The 16,561-nt window shown below is 34.1% G+C and overlaps 2 protein-coding genes across 3 annotated transcripts in view; one reads left to right on the plus strand and one right to left on the minus strand.

The window, feature by feature from the left end:
- Positions 1-2,880, plus strand: part of LOC135849250 (uncharacterized) — a 28,387-nt gene extending 25,507 nt beyond the window's left edge. Inside the window, exon 3 of the mRNA XM_065369592.1 lies at positions 2,238-2,880. Coding sequence (XP_065225664.1) covers positions 2,238-2,590 — 353 coding nt within the window. The 3' untranslated portion in view covers positions 2,591-2,880. The remainder of the gene's footprint in view (positions 1-2,237) is intronic.
- Positions 1-16,561, minus strand: part of qin — a 133,791-nt gene that overhangs the window by 53,374 nt on the left and 63,856 nt on the right. The window contains exon 1 of one of the 2 annotated variants that reach the window (XM_065369589.1): positions 2,917-2,946. The exons of the other annotated variant lie outside the window; for it this stretch is intronic. Within the exon in view, the coding sequence (XP_065225661.1) occupies positions 2,917-2,931 (15 nt within the window). The 5' untranslated portion in view covers positions 2,932-2,946. Of the gene's footprint in view, positions 1-2,916; positions 2,947-16,561 lie in introns of those variants that run through there. 2 annotated transcript variants of the gene reach the window in all.

The following is a 16,561-nucleotide window of genomic DNA, read 5'->3' on the forward strand; positions in this document are numbered from 1 at the left end:
AAATATATTTTCAAAATGAAGTTTTCCTTAAAAAGTAATCACAATTTATGCGTGTTTGTAAGTTATGCTTTACAATTCCTTTTTTATTCTATTTGTTTTCGTTGGATCTCAAATTTTTTCCAAAAATTAATTATTTGTATTGAAAAAATTCCTAAATTTTTAAATTTTGCATTGCAAATACCTAATTTGTTTCAAGATCAAACTCGAAAATCTTTTTAATTAAGTTGGTATTATTTGCCTTCTGGAAAAAAGAAAAACTTGAAAATTTAAATTTTTACAAAACTTTTAAGCAGTGATAATTTTTGTAGGCCATCTATACCTATTGATAATTCATAAATTATAATCACAAATTTCAAGGGCTTCCATTTCGCGGTTTTTTCAAAAAATCAGCACCAGGGCGAACTGTCACTCCAACTGCCCCTTCTTCCCTATGACCTGGATTCCCTATCTTCCAAATGAAAACTTGATCAAAATAAAATATCAAGTTTTTCAGATTTTAAACCGAAACTCGAGATGAATCGAAATTAAAGAGTTCTGAAATCTTATTCAGCAGGAAATAGGCCCACAATTGTTATTCGTAGATCGGGAGGTGAGGGTTACAATAAATGAAAAGACAATTCTTTCGTAATGAATTGAAACAAATTACTTGCTTACCCACAAATTTCAAAATTTTTCATTTCCATTGAGAAAAATTGGTACTCACCTAAAACAGAAGAACAGAAAAATTGTCAATTAATCAACTAATAAAATAATAGAACACAGCAAAATTCACAGATGATCATTCGTAATAATTATTACGATAAAATAAGAATAATAAGATATACAACAGATCATATTATAATTAAAATAGCATCACTATAAAGTGGCTCAAAAATGTGTCGAGATCGAGATGTAAGAAGAATTGGAGGGGGGGGCTCTTCTCATAAAACGCATAAATTATGAAGCCGATATAAGTAGATAATAGCCAGGGTACCCCATCTTTCAATTTGTGCTTAAAATCTGGATCACAAAAACAAGGCCTCTCAGCCTCTCAAAAAAATTGATTTTGGCAACTATTCAAATTTTTCAAAAACAAACAATGGATCAAAGTTGAATTTTCTGATTTCTATTAAAATATCTCAAAAATAAAGCCACCCTAAAAAAATCATAAATCATGCTCTAATAGACAAAAAATTAGAAAACGCCACTAAAATGAACAATTTTTTTAGAACTTTACAAATGGAACATTCTCAATTTGGATTTTCCGAATTTTTGGACAAAACTTGATAAACACTTGATCTGATGAATACCTTAATTCTCAAAGAATGTTCAGTGCCTTCTATTTCGATTTACCTTCGAACCATTTTTCCAAATTTACATCTTTCAAATATCAATAATAAGAAATAATACGTAGGAAGGGAGGGGAGTCGAATATTTGAGACTATCAGAGGAGAAGGAGGAGCGTTAAACGACCCAAAAATTTTGAAAATTGGTGTTTTGATAATTTTTCAATATTTTGGCATCTTAACGACACCTTCGACTCAAAAATTTAAAAAATTCCAACTTGAAAAGCAAACCTCAGAAAATAATTCTGACTTCACAGGGCCCATTTTATGAGATTGGTGAGCACCAAAATTTGAAAATTCACTGGATTTGACAGTTTTTTCGACTGAAAAATTAGAGGGAGGGGTTCGAAATGACTGTTTTTGAAAAATTTGGCATTAAATATCCCTCCTCGACCCATTAAAGTCCTCCATGGCCAAAATTTGAGTATTTATGTATCTGATCTCAAAAATAAAAAGTTCCAGGATCACAAAAAAAATTTCGTAATTTTCAAAAATCTTAGAAACACACAATCTCTCATCTAGTTTTAGAGCTGAAAAAGTCAATGCTATAATAAAATGGAGAAAATGGGAAATGGGCCGTTCAATAACCTCCTCTTCCGTCCCCAAATTGACTGCTTTCAAAAATTTTGATGCAAATACATAAACTCTTTTACCATTTTTTTTTCAATTTTTTCAAGATTTCAACCAATTTTTATCGTATTTTTAATTCCATTTTGCAATTTTGTTTTGATTTAGTGCATTTTCATTGTTTTTTCGTCGCACTAAAATTCTGCTATCTTCACTCAAACAACCAATTAACCCCCTCCCTCCCTCCCTTCCTTCCTTCCTTCCTTCCTTCCATCTTGAATAGCTTGAAAATTCGAAATTCTTCACAAACCGAAAATAATGCGTATATTTTTGGTTAATTTACAGGTCGACCTGGCACCGACTACCCGGTCCTGTCTGTGGTACCATATACAGATTTTTACTGCGAAGACCAACCGTACCCGGGATTCTTCGCCGACATGGAAACCCGCTGCCAAGCCTGGCACTATTGCGACATCGATGGCCGTCAAGCGTCGTTTTTATGCCCAAATGGCACGCAATTCAGTCAAGCCGTATTCATATGCGACTGGTGGTTTAATGTTAATTGCAATCTAAGTCCTAAATTGTATTCGATAAACGCTCGCCTGTATCAGAGGCCTAAATTGAACCCTACCAAACCCCACCGATTAATTACTAAACAGCTTATCGATAATATATTTTTAAGGAGACGTAAAAGATAGAAGATCAAGAAGACCCCAAGTCGTATACGAATGTACAATTTTGTACCATAATTACTTACGTAATAATTTGTGATCAACGTTTTTGATGGTCATTAAAATTTCTTCCTTCTCAACTTTTCTTTCTCTTTCTATTTTTTTCCCTCAATTTTTGTAATATATTTTACATTATTTTTCGTAAACTTAATTTATAAATTTATTATAACGAATAAGATGATATTATAAGATATTTATAAAATCTGTGTCATCCCTCGAATATTTTTTTACAACAATAAAACAATCTCTTTTGTAAAGCACGCTCGTTCTTTTGCACATTTACGTATACTTACGTAACAATGTCTCATATCGAGTTACAACTTTTCAGCATTCATCATCGACATAATGTTCGCATCTACATACATAATAGTCTAGGGCATTGCACATCATCGTACATATTTCTACTCGAAAAATAAGGAAAAAAAACAACAAAACCCGAAATCTATATCCCACAGACTGAACAAACCATCTCACAGGTAATCCAGCTCGATATTCTAGAACACGTTATTCGACGCCTGTGAGCCGCACTGCGGTGTACATATCTCGCAGGTAATTAAAGAAATATAATAATAAAAATCGATTAATTATCGAATAGCACGTCTGGCAGTACATACCACGATCGGGTTTTATTTCGTAATCGGCGTGAAATACAATTCGAAAGAGTGTAAAAAAAATTTCAAAATATTTCTTTGTGTAATTGATACGACGCCGCCGACGCATAAAGTGGACTGCTGCTTCTGAGGGGGTCAAGTTGCGGAGTCGTATTGCGGGGTTTTTTGACCGAGATTCCGCGATGAGGTGAATGGGCTCATTTTTGCGAAAAGCAGTACCCCAAAGGAGAAATTTTTCAAATTAGTGGGAAGTTAAAATAGACCCTTTAACGTCGAGGAGAAGTTTAAGGCATCAATTTCAAAAAATTTCGATACGAAATGTCAGGCTGAGAAATTAGATAGTGAAATTTGGAAGGAAATTGAATTTAAATCATACTTGAAGCCAGTTTAAAATTTTAGGATTTCCTCAGCGACGTTATATGTTGTAAAAAGTGAAGCTATCGCTATCTCTCTCTAACCAACGTTTTCGTCGCCGTTGTGATACGCGCCTTTTTTCAAATTTTGAACACGCGACCAAGATTTTGACGTTTTCAGATGTTTTCAAATTTTTTTCAATTTTTTTTCAATTTTATTTTTAAATTTGCATAAAATAAGATTATTGCAGTCGACATTCATTATTTTCAAAGTTAATACAAAGAAGGTGTGTTTTTAAATTCGATTTTTCACTTATGTGAATCATTTTTTTCATGTTTTTTTCAAACAAGGATGATTTTTTTTTTGGTAAAAATTTTTTCCAACGGTGAATCAGACTTTCCTTTTTTTTAGCCTCCTAAAAGTTTGTCAATGCAAAATTAGATGTACGTACATAAGAATGTCGAATTGGTATAATTAGGAAAACGAACTCTTAATGAGAAATAGAACAAAAAAATTATACACAAAAATTCAAATTTCTTCAAAAAGTAAAAAAATCAACCTTGAAATGGCCTTTTTGTACTAAAATTGAATTGTAGGACCTTGGAACATGCTCTTTGATTCATCTTGGTTTAGTTCAAATCAAAAAGTGCCTGTTCAAAAGTTACCTTATTTTTTGGAGCTGAATTTCATTTTTCAATACCTATTTGAGCAATTTTTGAGAATCCCATTTGGCCTATTTTCCATGAAAAAAATAATAATTGATGAAACTTGGAAAGAGAACTGAAATTTGGTTTAAAACTCGTTTCGGCTTTCTGGTTGTAAACCATTCTGGGACTTCCAGTGGATTTTTTGCTTTTTCAGTTTGAAAAATCCTCACAAAAAATGACCACTTCAATTAATTAAAATCTATTGATTCAAATCCGAAATTTCTTCTATAGCTATAAGTACCTACATATTTTTAAAAATCGTAATACATATGTACATAATTCATTGGAGGGAGCAATTGATTAGGCTGGTGGAAAATTAGGCGTAAATTGTTTGGCTTTTTACATACCTACCTTAATCGATTGAAATCTTAATTTTCTCGTGAAAATTAATTTCAAAATAAATTCTCTAAAAATTGATCAAAAATGAAATTTAATTTTTTGCATTTGGTTTGTGAGTGATGTATTTTTGAAAGGTCTATCGAAACTACTGTCTACTTTTTACATTAAGAATGTTGTTTTACATTTTGAATATTGTAACATACGTTAATTTATCTATTTAATACATTATAGAAATGCATGCAGACTTCGTTTTCCTTATCATACCAATTCGCCATTCTAGTGTACGTACTACGTACATCTAATTATGCATTGAAAATTTTTTTAGGAACCTGAAAAAAAGTAGGAGAGTCTGATTCACCGTCGAAAAATTTTTTTACCAAAAAAATTCATCGTTGTTTGAAAAAAAAGAAAAAAATTATTTACATAGGCAAAAATTTGAATTTAAAAACGCGCCCGCTTTGTATTAACGTTGAAAATAATGAATGCTGATTGCAATGATCTTATTTTGTGCAAATTTCAAAAAAAAATTGAAAAAAATTTGAAAAAATCTAAAAACGTCATAATCTTGGTCCTGCCTTCCAAATTTGAAAAAGCGCGCGTATCATAACCGCGACGAAAACGTTTGTTAGAGAGAGATAGCGATAGCTTCACATTTTTTCAATACGTTGTCGCTTCCCTTTTAAGATTATAGTTCCATTCCTCAAAGCTAAGAAAAAATTATCACTTCGGCGAGACAAAATTGAAAAAACTTGGGTAAAGTATAGAATGAGAGAAGAAAAGGTTACATTTTTAAGAATCAATTCTTGAATTTTTCAAATTCAATGAAAATAGTAAAAAACAATACTTAATTTTTAAGAATTAACAACATTTTTAGGTTTTTCAATTCAAGAAAATTTTGACTTCTGATTAAAAAGATAGAACAAAAGTGAAAAAAATTTCATTTTTCAACATTTTTTGGGAAGGAAATTTTATTGCACCGCACTTTTCTAAATATAAACCTGAATGGGTATTCAAAAAAAAAAAATTGAAATTTAGAGCTTTTACTCAACATTTGAACTCGACTTCCAGTAAACTAGAACATCGTTTCAGTTTTCATTCAATTTTCAACCTGAAACTCCAAAATTTGATTTCAAAGGCCTTGGAAAATTCTGGGAATGGGAAATGAAAACATTCAATAACGGATGGAGGAAGTTGGGTTACAGCTTGTTCAAGAACAATTGAACATTTTTCAAAGGGAAAGCAGTTAAACGATTTTGTAAAAGCAAAACTTTTTTGAAACTTTAGCAAAGAGACAAAACTTTTCTGAATTAAAAACAAAAAGAACAAAAAAACTAGGACGATATTCGGTAGATATCTTGTTTTAAATGTTTCAATTGGTAAAAGAGAGGGGTGGGTCAAAATTGATCAAATCACAGAATTTTCAAGTCAGGAATTTTCTACTATCTGAAAGAGTGAAATTCTGAAAGGAGAAAAGAATAAAGATCGAAGTTTGATTAAAAAATATAAAAGCAGAATTATCGGGGTGAATTTTTTTCAAATGACTCAATTTTGGGCGAAGTAAGGGACGACAAGGAGTGGGGAAGGGAGGGGGGGAGCTTAAAATCGATTCAAGTCGAAAATTATTAAGATTCAATTTTGAATAACTGAATGATTTTTTTTCAAAAAGAATTGAAAAACAGATAAAAAAACAAAAAAAAAATGGAAAAAGAGGAGAATTAAATTTTTAGAAATTTTACTAAAGAAATGAAAAGCGGTGCAATTTTTTTGTAATTTTTGCAACAAAAAAAATCTTTTTGACATTTTTAATGAAGAAAAAAAATGGAATTTGAGTAGAAATTTGTTTAAAATGTTTCAAGAGAAAAGGTAAAACTGATTTTGGTTTAAAAAATTTCAGATCAAAGTTTTTCTATTTTTATCAAAAAAAAAAAAACAAAAAATAAGGAAAAAAATCTCTGAAAAAATAACGATCAAAGTTTGATTCCAGAAAATGGTAGAAACAGGATTTCTGGCATTTTCAAGTTTTTCAACAAGGGGATTACTTTTATCAAGTCGAAAAGTTTCCTCATTTTCAAAGAGAACGAACAGGACATTTTGAAAAATTCAACGTTTAATTTTAAAAAAATGAAAAAACAGAACTTCTTGCTGCAGTTCTGGCATAATTGGAAAACTGGATAGAAGGACACACGAGCAAGAAGCGGAATAATCGTTTTCAGAAAATCTTTAATTTTCAAAATCAGTAATAGTCCGGCATATGACAATAGGAGTAATTGCACCGCCCCCCCCCGCCTATCCACCGGGACAACTTCTTTCTTAAAGGGGACATCCTAAGGAACATTTTAAAGCAAACTTGCCCAAAAAAAAGTTGGCCTTACTTACAAAATGGCGGCCATTTTGATTGACAGGTAAGCCGAAATCGCAGATTTTGCGTTTTAACATAGGACTTGCACGAACTTTTTCAAACTTTACGAAGGTAGATCGAAAGATCATGCAAAAATTCATCACCTGTCAAAATTTCAAGTGCTAAAGTGCGTTTTTCGATTTTTGGTGAATTTTTGAAAATCGAATTTAGGCCAAAAATGAGGGGAAAAATCAAAATTTTACCAAATTGACCAAGAAATCTGAAATTTGGGATACACCCTATTTTCGACATGTCAAATCGATTGGAAACGGTTTTAACCCGTTTTGAGCAGTTCTGGAGCCTCCAGCAGATTTTTGAAACTCGAAATTCCCACAAAATTCCATCAAATTGGAGTAGTAAAGCTGAAATTTATTCTAAAAACTAATTTCAATACGCTACGAAGTACTGCAGGTGAATTTCAAGTCGTTTTGGATCCTCCAGTGACTTTTTGAAAATTCCTGAAGCCCCAGCAGATTTTTGAAACTTTAAATTTTCACAAAATTTCATCAAATGGAGATGGAAAGCTGCAATTTACTCTACACTCCAATTTTAACACCCTCTGAAGACGACTTCAGGTGGGTTCAAGTCATTTTACAGCCTCCAGCGACTTTTTTGAAAATTACTGGAGCCTCCAGTAGATTTTTGAAACTTGAAATTTCCCCAAAATTTCATAAAACTGAGATGGAGAGTCGAAATTCATTCTGCAAACTAATTTCAATACTCTACGAAGTTGACTGCTGGTGGATTTCAAGTCTTTTTGGAGCCTCCAGCGACTTTTTGAAAGGTTGTATGGCGTTTTTTTTGAAAAATTGAAATTTCCCAAAAGTAGCTGGAAGCTTCAAAACCATTTGAAACCACCATGTAGTCTGCGAAGTAAATTTCAGCTTGCCAACTCCATTTGATAAATTAATGTCATTGGGGAAATTTCAAGTTTCAAAAATCTACTGTAGGATTCAGTAATTTTCAAAAAGTCGCTGGAGGCTCCAAAACGACTTGAAATTCACCTGCAGCACTTCGTTGCGTATTGAAATTAGTTTTTAGAATAAATTTCAGCTTTACAATTGCAATTTGATGGCATTTTTTGGGAATTTCGAGTTTCAAAAATCTGCTGGAGGCTCCAGAACTGCTCAAAACGGGTTGAAACAGTTTCCAATCGATTTGGCATGTCGAAAATAGGGTATATCCCAAATTTTAGCTTTCTTGGTTAATTTGGTAAAATTTTGATTTTTTCCCTCACTTTTGGCCTAAATTCGATTTTAAAAAATTCACCAAAAATCGAAAAACGCACTTTAGCACTTGAAATTTTGCGAGGTGATTAATTGTTGCATGATCTTTCGATCTACCTTTGTAAGGTTTGAAAAGTTTCGTGCAAGTCCTATGTTGAAACGTAAAATCTGCGATTTCTCGGCTGACCTGTCAATCAAAATGTCCGCCATTTTGTAAGTAAGGTCAACTTTTTTTTAGGCAAGTTTACTTTAAAATGATCCTTAGGATGTCCCCTTTAAGAAAAAAGTTGTCCCGGAGGATCGGGCGGGGGTGGGGGGTGTAATTACTCCTATTGTCGTATGCCGGACTATAAGTCTTGAAATTACCAAAGCAAAAATAGATAAATGCATATGAAGATCAATTTTTTGCGATAAAAATAAAAAAATTTCGAAAAATTACTTAAGACTTCTTTATTCCGGAATTGAGATTTCAGCAAGTATTTTAAGGTAGGTCTAGGTATCTACGTTTATCAATATTGTTGAAGATTTCAGGTTTTTTATTTCACCTCTACTTCTCAAATTGGGGTAAAATTTCAAAAAAATCAAGTCATGCGAATTCCTGAACCCGATAATGGACTTGTTTTTTTAATCAAACCGTCTTTCATTCACCAACCCATGCTATTGAGATGAAAATTTAAAAATTACGATGAGATCGTACGATATACATATCAAATTATAAATTCGAGGAAGAAAATTCACGATACATTTTTCTGTTCAATTACACGATCCAATCTACTTATACGTAATTCGTCACTTATCAGACTACAGCTATCTTTTCAACAATCTGCTGCTGCTAAATTAGGCTCATTTGACGAGAGAAATTCAATGTACACTACAATCAATGATCATTTAATCAAGCTATCTCTTCGAAAAACGACTATTTGGAAGAAGAAATTTCGCGATTCGCGATATTTGGCAGGGAAACAAATCGGTGAAAGTACACAGCTCAAATTTATCGTTTAACCTTCGACAAGCCTGACCATAAAGACAACTCTGGTCAATACTTATACTTTCAGACATCGTTCGTGCCGGAAAACGAGAAGAAAAGATGATATCTCAACACGCTGCTCTCTCAAACGACCAAAACAAAATCAAAGAGTACAAAAAAAAAAAAGGTTAAGGACGACTGGTTAACAATAATACTTCATCAAACTTCAGCCCACAGACGATTTGGGCGTCTCTTTGGTTATCTTTCAGAGGCTTTCACGGACATAACGATGAATGAAATGTTATCCGAGCTGACACATCGATTAACGAATCTGCCTTCTTCCTTGCGAGTTCTGCGAATCCTTACGCAGATGAATTTAATTCGATATAGGACGCGAAATAACGTACTTTAACCTCATCGAGTGGTATAGTCGAGTAATAGCGTAATTACGTGTTGTTTTTTTTTTCATTTATCGGAAGCACATCGATGAGGGCCAAAATCGAGCTAACGAAAGCTATGATTTGGAAAATTTTCGGAAGGTAATCGAGCCTACTGTAAGTCTGCTTACGGCTACAATTTGGCTAATTTTCGTTCACGATATTACACGAGTATAAGTCTCTATCCACTATGCCTAGTGCTACCTCTCACTTCTCACTTGTTTATGTGACGTCACTTTCATCCGGTCAGCGACGTGTTCATCGAGACGTCGCGCATCTCCGGTCACCCAATGACTAGTTATGTAATATGGCATCGGCGTCGTCGTTGTCCGAATCCATAATCATCTAATTAACTCATCGCATTCGCCGCCGAATACCTACAACATTATACACCGCACGCTTTAACGACGACCACCTCACCTCACACAGAGAAATTTTTCGATAGCATAGATCGTCGATTAAATCCACACGATCATCATTTTCATCATTATCGTCGAGTACTCGCGCTCGAATAATTAAATTCGAAAAGAAACATCGCGTCCAAAATGCCTCAGGGCTAAGGTTTGTTGTAGTCGTTACAGCCAATTACTGCAACAGCAATGTGAAAATTCTCGCTAATAAAACCAGCGGGCATCAATTTGAAAAAAAAATCACTCGAGTGTTATAACTACACTACTGGCACTGGCACCGGTCCTTCATAAACAATCCGCTAACGACATCGATGGGAAAATTCTTCTGGTCTTTTTTGCATAATAATAAAATAAAGAAAAGCCAAATCGCCCAAAAACCTATACAAAACTGAATCACAATAACTTGTACTTTCATTAATCATAATAATGTATACTACCTTTACAGAAGGTACTCGATGGTAAATCCCTCGCGGTTCAGAAATCGTACACATACGATTGTATACGATATACGAGTAGATAACTTATAACCGATCTAAGTGTTTCGAAAGTGTGTAAACATAAAAAGAGAGAAGTAAATCAAAATAAAATAATATTTTTCAAGGTGACTTGTTCTTCTTTCAACAAATTGGCACATACGACTTGAACTCCAAAGGAGAAAAAACCACCAAGGTTAATTTTTTGGCTCGCTTTAGGATTGTGCGCACATTCGTGGTATTGCAGTTCGCTAAAATGCATATTTACTATTTATTTAGGGTATATTTTTTTTCGAATTCCATTCGACTGTTCGAAGAAAATTAAAAATTATATAGATGCGATCTCGGATGCATTGTTCATACAATTTCTATGGCCTTAATAGAAGAATTGAGAATGCATTTCGAGAAGTATCGTACACGCTGATTATACCTCATTTAATCGTGGACAATGAATAAATTTTACCCGCGAGGAAGAATCGTTCGCGAGACTGTCCTACGAGTACTTTATTCGCTAGAAAATCATTGAAATATCTCTGAACACCGGAGACTCCATAAAATATGGCACGAAACCAGCTGCAATCAACTCAAAATGTTGAAATTGGAGTATAACTAGTATAAGTACATTTTAGCTGGTACGTAAAATAGGTGAAATGCTCCTGTCCTGGGATTTCTGAAATTGTCATGAAACATTTTTTTTTTTGGGGGGGGGGGGTGTTTATAATTACTAGATTATTACACCCTTCGTCAGATTATATTAATTTTGTCAGGTTGTGTTTTTTAACAAGAGTAATAGATTTTCTATTTCGAAGGGGCTGTCAGGGATGGAGAGAGAGTATTCATCTATTTGGATAGATACATCGATCTTGGTGTAATTGGGGACAATAGAAAAGTAGGTGTTGAACAGATATGGGTTCAAATGAGCAAAATTGACATGAGGGCTTAGGGGCTTTTAGGTAAAGATGGTTATGTGTAATTTTGGTGTGTCCAATTCTCAGTCTTGTCAAGATAACTTCTTCAAGTCTATTTAAGTGGGATAGGTTTTTGCAAGGATGAACTGATTTTTTATGTTGAAAGAGCTTGTTGGTTGTTTGTTGGGACCAGAAATTTTGCCAATTCTTGTATATATGTTGAGTGAGAAAAGATTTGAAGTCGTCAGCTGTGATGATGGTAAGGGGGGAACGAGTAGTTGCAGATTTTGCATAAGTATCAACAGCTTCGTTTCCATTGATTCCAATGTGGCTGGGAACATACATAAACTGGATAATAAAGTGGGAATTTTGTAGCTCAAATAGTTTTTTAAGAATATTTTGAACTATAGGGTGATCAGAAAACAGGTTTTGTATAGAAATCAATGAACTTAAGGAATCACTCTGGATCAAAAAATGTATATTATCTGGTTCAGAGGTGAGTATATCACAGAGGCAATGATAAATAGCAGTGAGTTCAGCAGAGTAAAAAGATGAACAGTTTGGGAGTTTGAAATTTGAAATTGCACCATTTAAAGAGTAAGCATATCCACAATGATGATTTGGTATTTTTGATCCATCTGTGAAACAGAGGTTGAATTCATGATATTTTGATAGAAGTTCCAGATAGTTTTTTTTAATTACTAATGGGGAATGGCTTTTCTTTGAATAATTATTTAAATAGTAGTCAATTTGGGGAGGTTTAAGCAGCCATGGAGGGGATATTGGTTTTTGAACGAGGTTTTTGGGGTCTATTTTGAAGATTGGTTAATGTTCTAATAAAATCAGAGATAGCTCTTTCTAAATGTTCAAAAAGCTGAGGGTTGTGTAGGTGAATTGAATATTGGAGTGGGTGAGAGTGATTGGTTGAAGCTGTTGTGATGAATTTATTTGTTATTAAAGTTCTTCTGAAGTCTGGGGGTAATTCTGCTGCTTCGCAGTATTGTTGGGTACATTCTAAAAAAATGTTGAAGCCACAAAAAAATTTCTTCCGCCTCATCCTCTTGACCACAATGACGAAAAAACTTTTTTTCGGGGAAAAAAATCATACTTCAACGAGTTTTGAATAAAAATTTTCAATTCACCAAAAATGTATCGAGGAGACATGAGTCTGGCAACGTGAATTTTTTCAAAAATTTCTGCCCTCCTCCTCCCCCTCAGCAATTAAATTATGTTCGGAGATGTACTTAGCGGTTTCAAATTTTATTTTGTCAATATCTCCCCCCTGAAGGACCAAACATTTTTGAAAAAATTCAATTGTCTAGACTCATGTCTTCTCTATTTATATTTTGTGTGAATTCAAAATATTTTATCCAAAATTCGTTGAAGTATGATTTTTTTTCAAAAAAAAAGTTTTTTCGCCATTGTGGGCAATGTAGAGGAAGGGGGTGAGGTGTGGAAAAATTTGTTGGCTCCAACATTTTTTTTAAACATACCCAACAATGTTTCATCAAATTTAAAAAATCCGAGGACAGAGCCATTTCACCTATACTTCAACTGGGAATTAATACCCTTTCCAGGAGATTTTTTACGTTTTTTAGGAGTCTGTAATTTCCAAAACATGGGGGAGGGGGGTTCGAAAGTGCCTAAAACCATCCTCAGTCATCTCAGCATAACAAAATTAGGGTATCTACAAAGTAATTTTCAACTTCGCGTTGAGTAATTTTTGGAAATCTGCTATGTTCAAAACTGTCTGCAATCGGTTGCAGAGATCAAAAATGGGAAAATTTCCTGATTTTGAAGAGAAATTTTTCAGATTTTTTGACATATAACTGACTCTTTTAAAAGGGCGAAATTCTCTGATTTTTCCCCATTTTTTAAAAATTCGATAGCCTGTAATAATATTAATTTTGAAATATGTAGACAAATTTTCATCTAAATTGGTCAAAAATTGTCAAAATTTTAAGAAAGCTCGCAATTTTCTGCACACTACACATGGACCTGGACGGTTGGGCATTCTGATTTTTCATGAGCAAATAAGTGCTCATTTTTTCAAAAGCATTCTGAGATTTTACATTTTTCAAATTTTCAAATACTACAAAAATCAGAAAAAACGTTATTTTTGATTAGAGATGTGCACTTTTCAGAAAAGTAATTTTGGTGAAATGAAAAGTGTAAAGTTCATTGAAAAGTGTGAAAAGTGAATCGTGTGAGTCTCATTTTAAAGCTCTCTGCAAGAGCTTCAAATTGATGTATTTTTTGCCTATCTAAAACACACAAAAAAACAAAATCATTTTTTTCCACGTAATTAATCGAATAGTGGTAGTTTTGAGCCTTTCTAGAGCCTCTAACATTTTTGGGTTTTTCAGTTTTGAAAAAAAATGTAGTGAAAAATATCAAAAATGGGTGCTGAATTGCGAAGGTGGCGGAGTGGAGAGAGTGAAACTTGATATTTGACTTCATCAATGAGTTCAGTGATCTCTGACGAGTAAATTGATTGGACACTCGCTTTTTTTTTTAGTGAAAACTGAAAAGTGAAGTGAAAAGTAGGAACTTTTCTCTTCAACTTTTCATTGAAAGAAAATTACTTTTCACTTTTCACTTTTCAGACTGCACATCTCTATTTTTGATGAATCAGGGTACATATCTAACAAAAACTTTCCATCAAAATACAGCACTTCTGCAGAGTTTTGGCACAACCTTTTCAAAATTTTTGCTGAGCTTTGAGCATACTGTTTCTCAGATCCCACCATTACCTCATAAAAAAAAGTAATCTGAAAATTTGATGCTATTTTTTACTTCTTTTTCCAGTGAAATTGACTCTCAAATTTGGAGTATGAACAATATGAATATCGAAAGTGCAATTTGCCCTGCTTTCTCTTTCACGAATATTTTCAAAAAAATTGAATGAACATTTCACGATCTGTGATGTTTGTCAGAAGAAGCAATCGACTTTTTCAATCAACAAACACTTCGCTAATGAACTATAAGAATAAGAATACACAAAAATCCAAACATTCCAGACCATTTGCCACTGATCCAATTTAGAATCACTAATCAACCAATATACTCGCTGTTAAACTGCATCTCACGTATAAAACGACGGTGCCAATATCGTCGCTGCATTTAACAATCATGGGATTCCGACATCGACAAACACCTCGCCGCTAATAACTCAATTAACACCGATCAGTCTTTTCGATCCTTGCGCGATTAATTGCGTTAGACGATCGAGATCTTCGGCAAATAATTACACACACGTACGGTCTAAATGGTGCTCTCACGAGCATACATAAGTAAGTAGATATTTATAAATGATTCATTAACTATTGTTCTAGAATGCATTTGTGTGATTTACTACGACGTGTTATGTAACATGTCTTATTGGCTAGGCGACTCGTTGGTTCGTTTCTGCGCCTTGCAACCGGTTCGCGAGCGACGGATAAACGGCGTGGTGATCTTTCCAAATCAATATTTTTCAATTTTTCAGCTTAATTTATTACAATCACAACAAACAGCCCGGGCAAAGCTACATGTACGAAAACACAATACATTGAATACATTACGGCATAACTATACGCAGTGTCTAGTTACAGTTTTTTCCTCTCCCTGCCTCCTGTACTCATGCATGTTGTATCATTCATATAGGTACAACCAGAATAGAGCATTCTATGGGTACCCTTATACTCGAGTCGTTGCACAAATCTTTCGAGATGAACTTTCTCTGCCCAGAAGAAACGTCAACTTTCAACAGTTAATACATCAAAGCTATATGTCTAGCATATTTTTTTCGCAGAAGGCGAACTGGTTTCAGTGGAGTATTTTTTCGACACGTATTGGAAACTTTCTCCTGCGCTAGGTAGCTAAATTAATATGAGCTGGTGTAATTTTACAGACTTTTCGGTGAAATCGAAAGGTCAGGTATTATTTCGGTTGACTCGGTTGAAGTTGGTTGGGGGGGGGGTGAGAGTAACTTTTCTGGGCGTTTTTCAGGGTGTATAAGGAACACGACTAGACCACTGACTCAAATTGGGGTTTCCTTATTTATTCATTTTTAGGTTTGTAGGTTTATGGTAAATTCTGTGGGCGATTGGCTAGGTGAATCATTTTTAAAGAATATTCAACATAAAACATTAATATTTCAGAGACGTTGAACGGATAAATTTCGAAGATGTTCATGCGAATGGTTGGACTAAATTTTTTTTCAGAAATTCATATTTTAATTTGAAATTTTATCACCATTAAAATGCAAAGAGGTGCCTCGATGGACCACTTTGCCAGAATTACGAATCGGTCTCCCAATGGACCACAGTGCCACTAAAATGTAAACTGGTCACATGATGGACCACTTCTCAAATGAAATTCAAAATAGTCCTTTAATGGGACCACTTCACCATGAAAATGCAAACTGGCCCCTTGATGGACCATTTCGCTATAATTACAAACTGGTCTCTCAATGAATCACTGTGCCATTAAAATGCAAACTGGTCACTTGAAATGATGGACCACGTTGCTAGAATAACAAATTAGTCTTTTGATGGGACCACTCTGCAATTGAAATTCAAACTGGTCCCAGGATGGACTACTTTGCCATGAAAATGCAAACTGGTCCCTTGAGGCCTTGACGAACCACTCCGCTATAATTACAAACTGGTCTCTCAATGAGCCACTTTGCATTCAATGGACCACTTCACCATGAAAAATGCAAACTGGTCCCTTGATGGCACACTTCGCTATAATTACAAACTGGTCTCTCAATGAACCACTGTGCCATTAAAATGCAAACTCGTCACTTGAAATGATGGACCACTTTGCTAGAATAACAAATTAGTCTTTTGATAGGACCACTCTGCAATTGTAATTCAAACTGGTCCTAGGATGGACCACTTTGCCATGAAAATGCAAACTGGTCCCTTGATGTACCACTCTGGTATAATTACAAACTGGTCTCTCAATGAGCCACTTTACCATTAGAAGGCAAATTGGTCCTTTGTTGGATCAATTCGCTGGAATTAAAATCTGCGCCTCAATGAACCACTTTGCCATAAAAATGCGAACTGGTCCCCAAACACCAACGGACCACTTCGCTAGAATTACAATTTGGTCTCCCA

Source organism: Planococcus citri, chromosome 5 (genome assembly GCF_950023065.1).
Source record: "Planococcus citri chromosome 5, ihPlaCitr1.1, whole genome shotgun sequence".
Lineage (NCBI taxonomy): Eukaryota > Metazoa > Arthropoda > Insecta > Hemiptera > Pseudococcidae > Planococcus > Planococcus citri.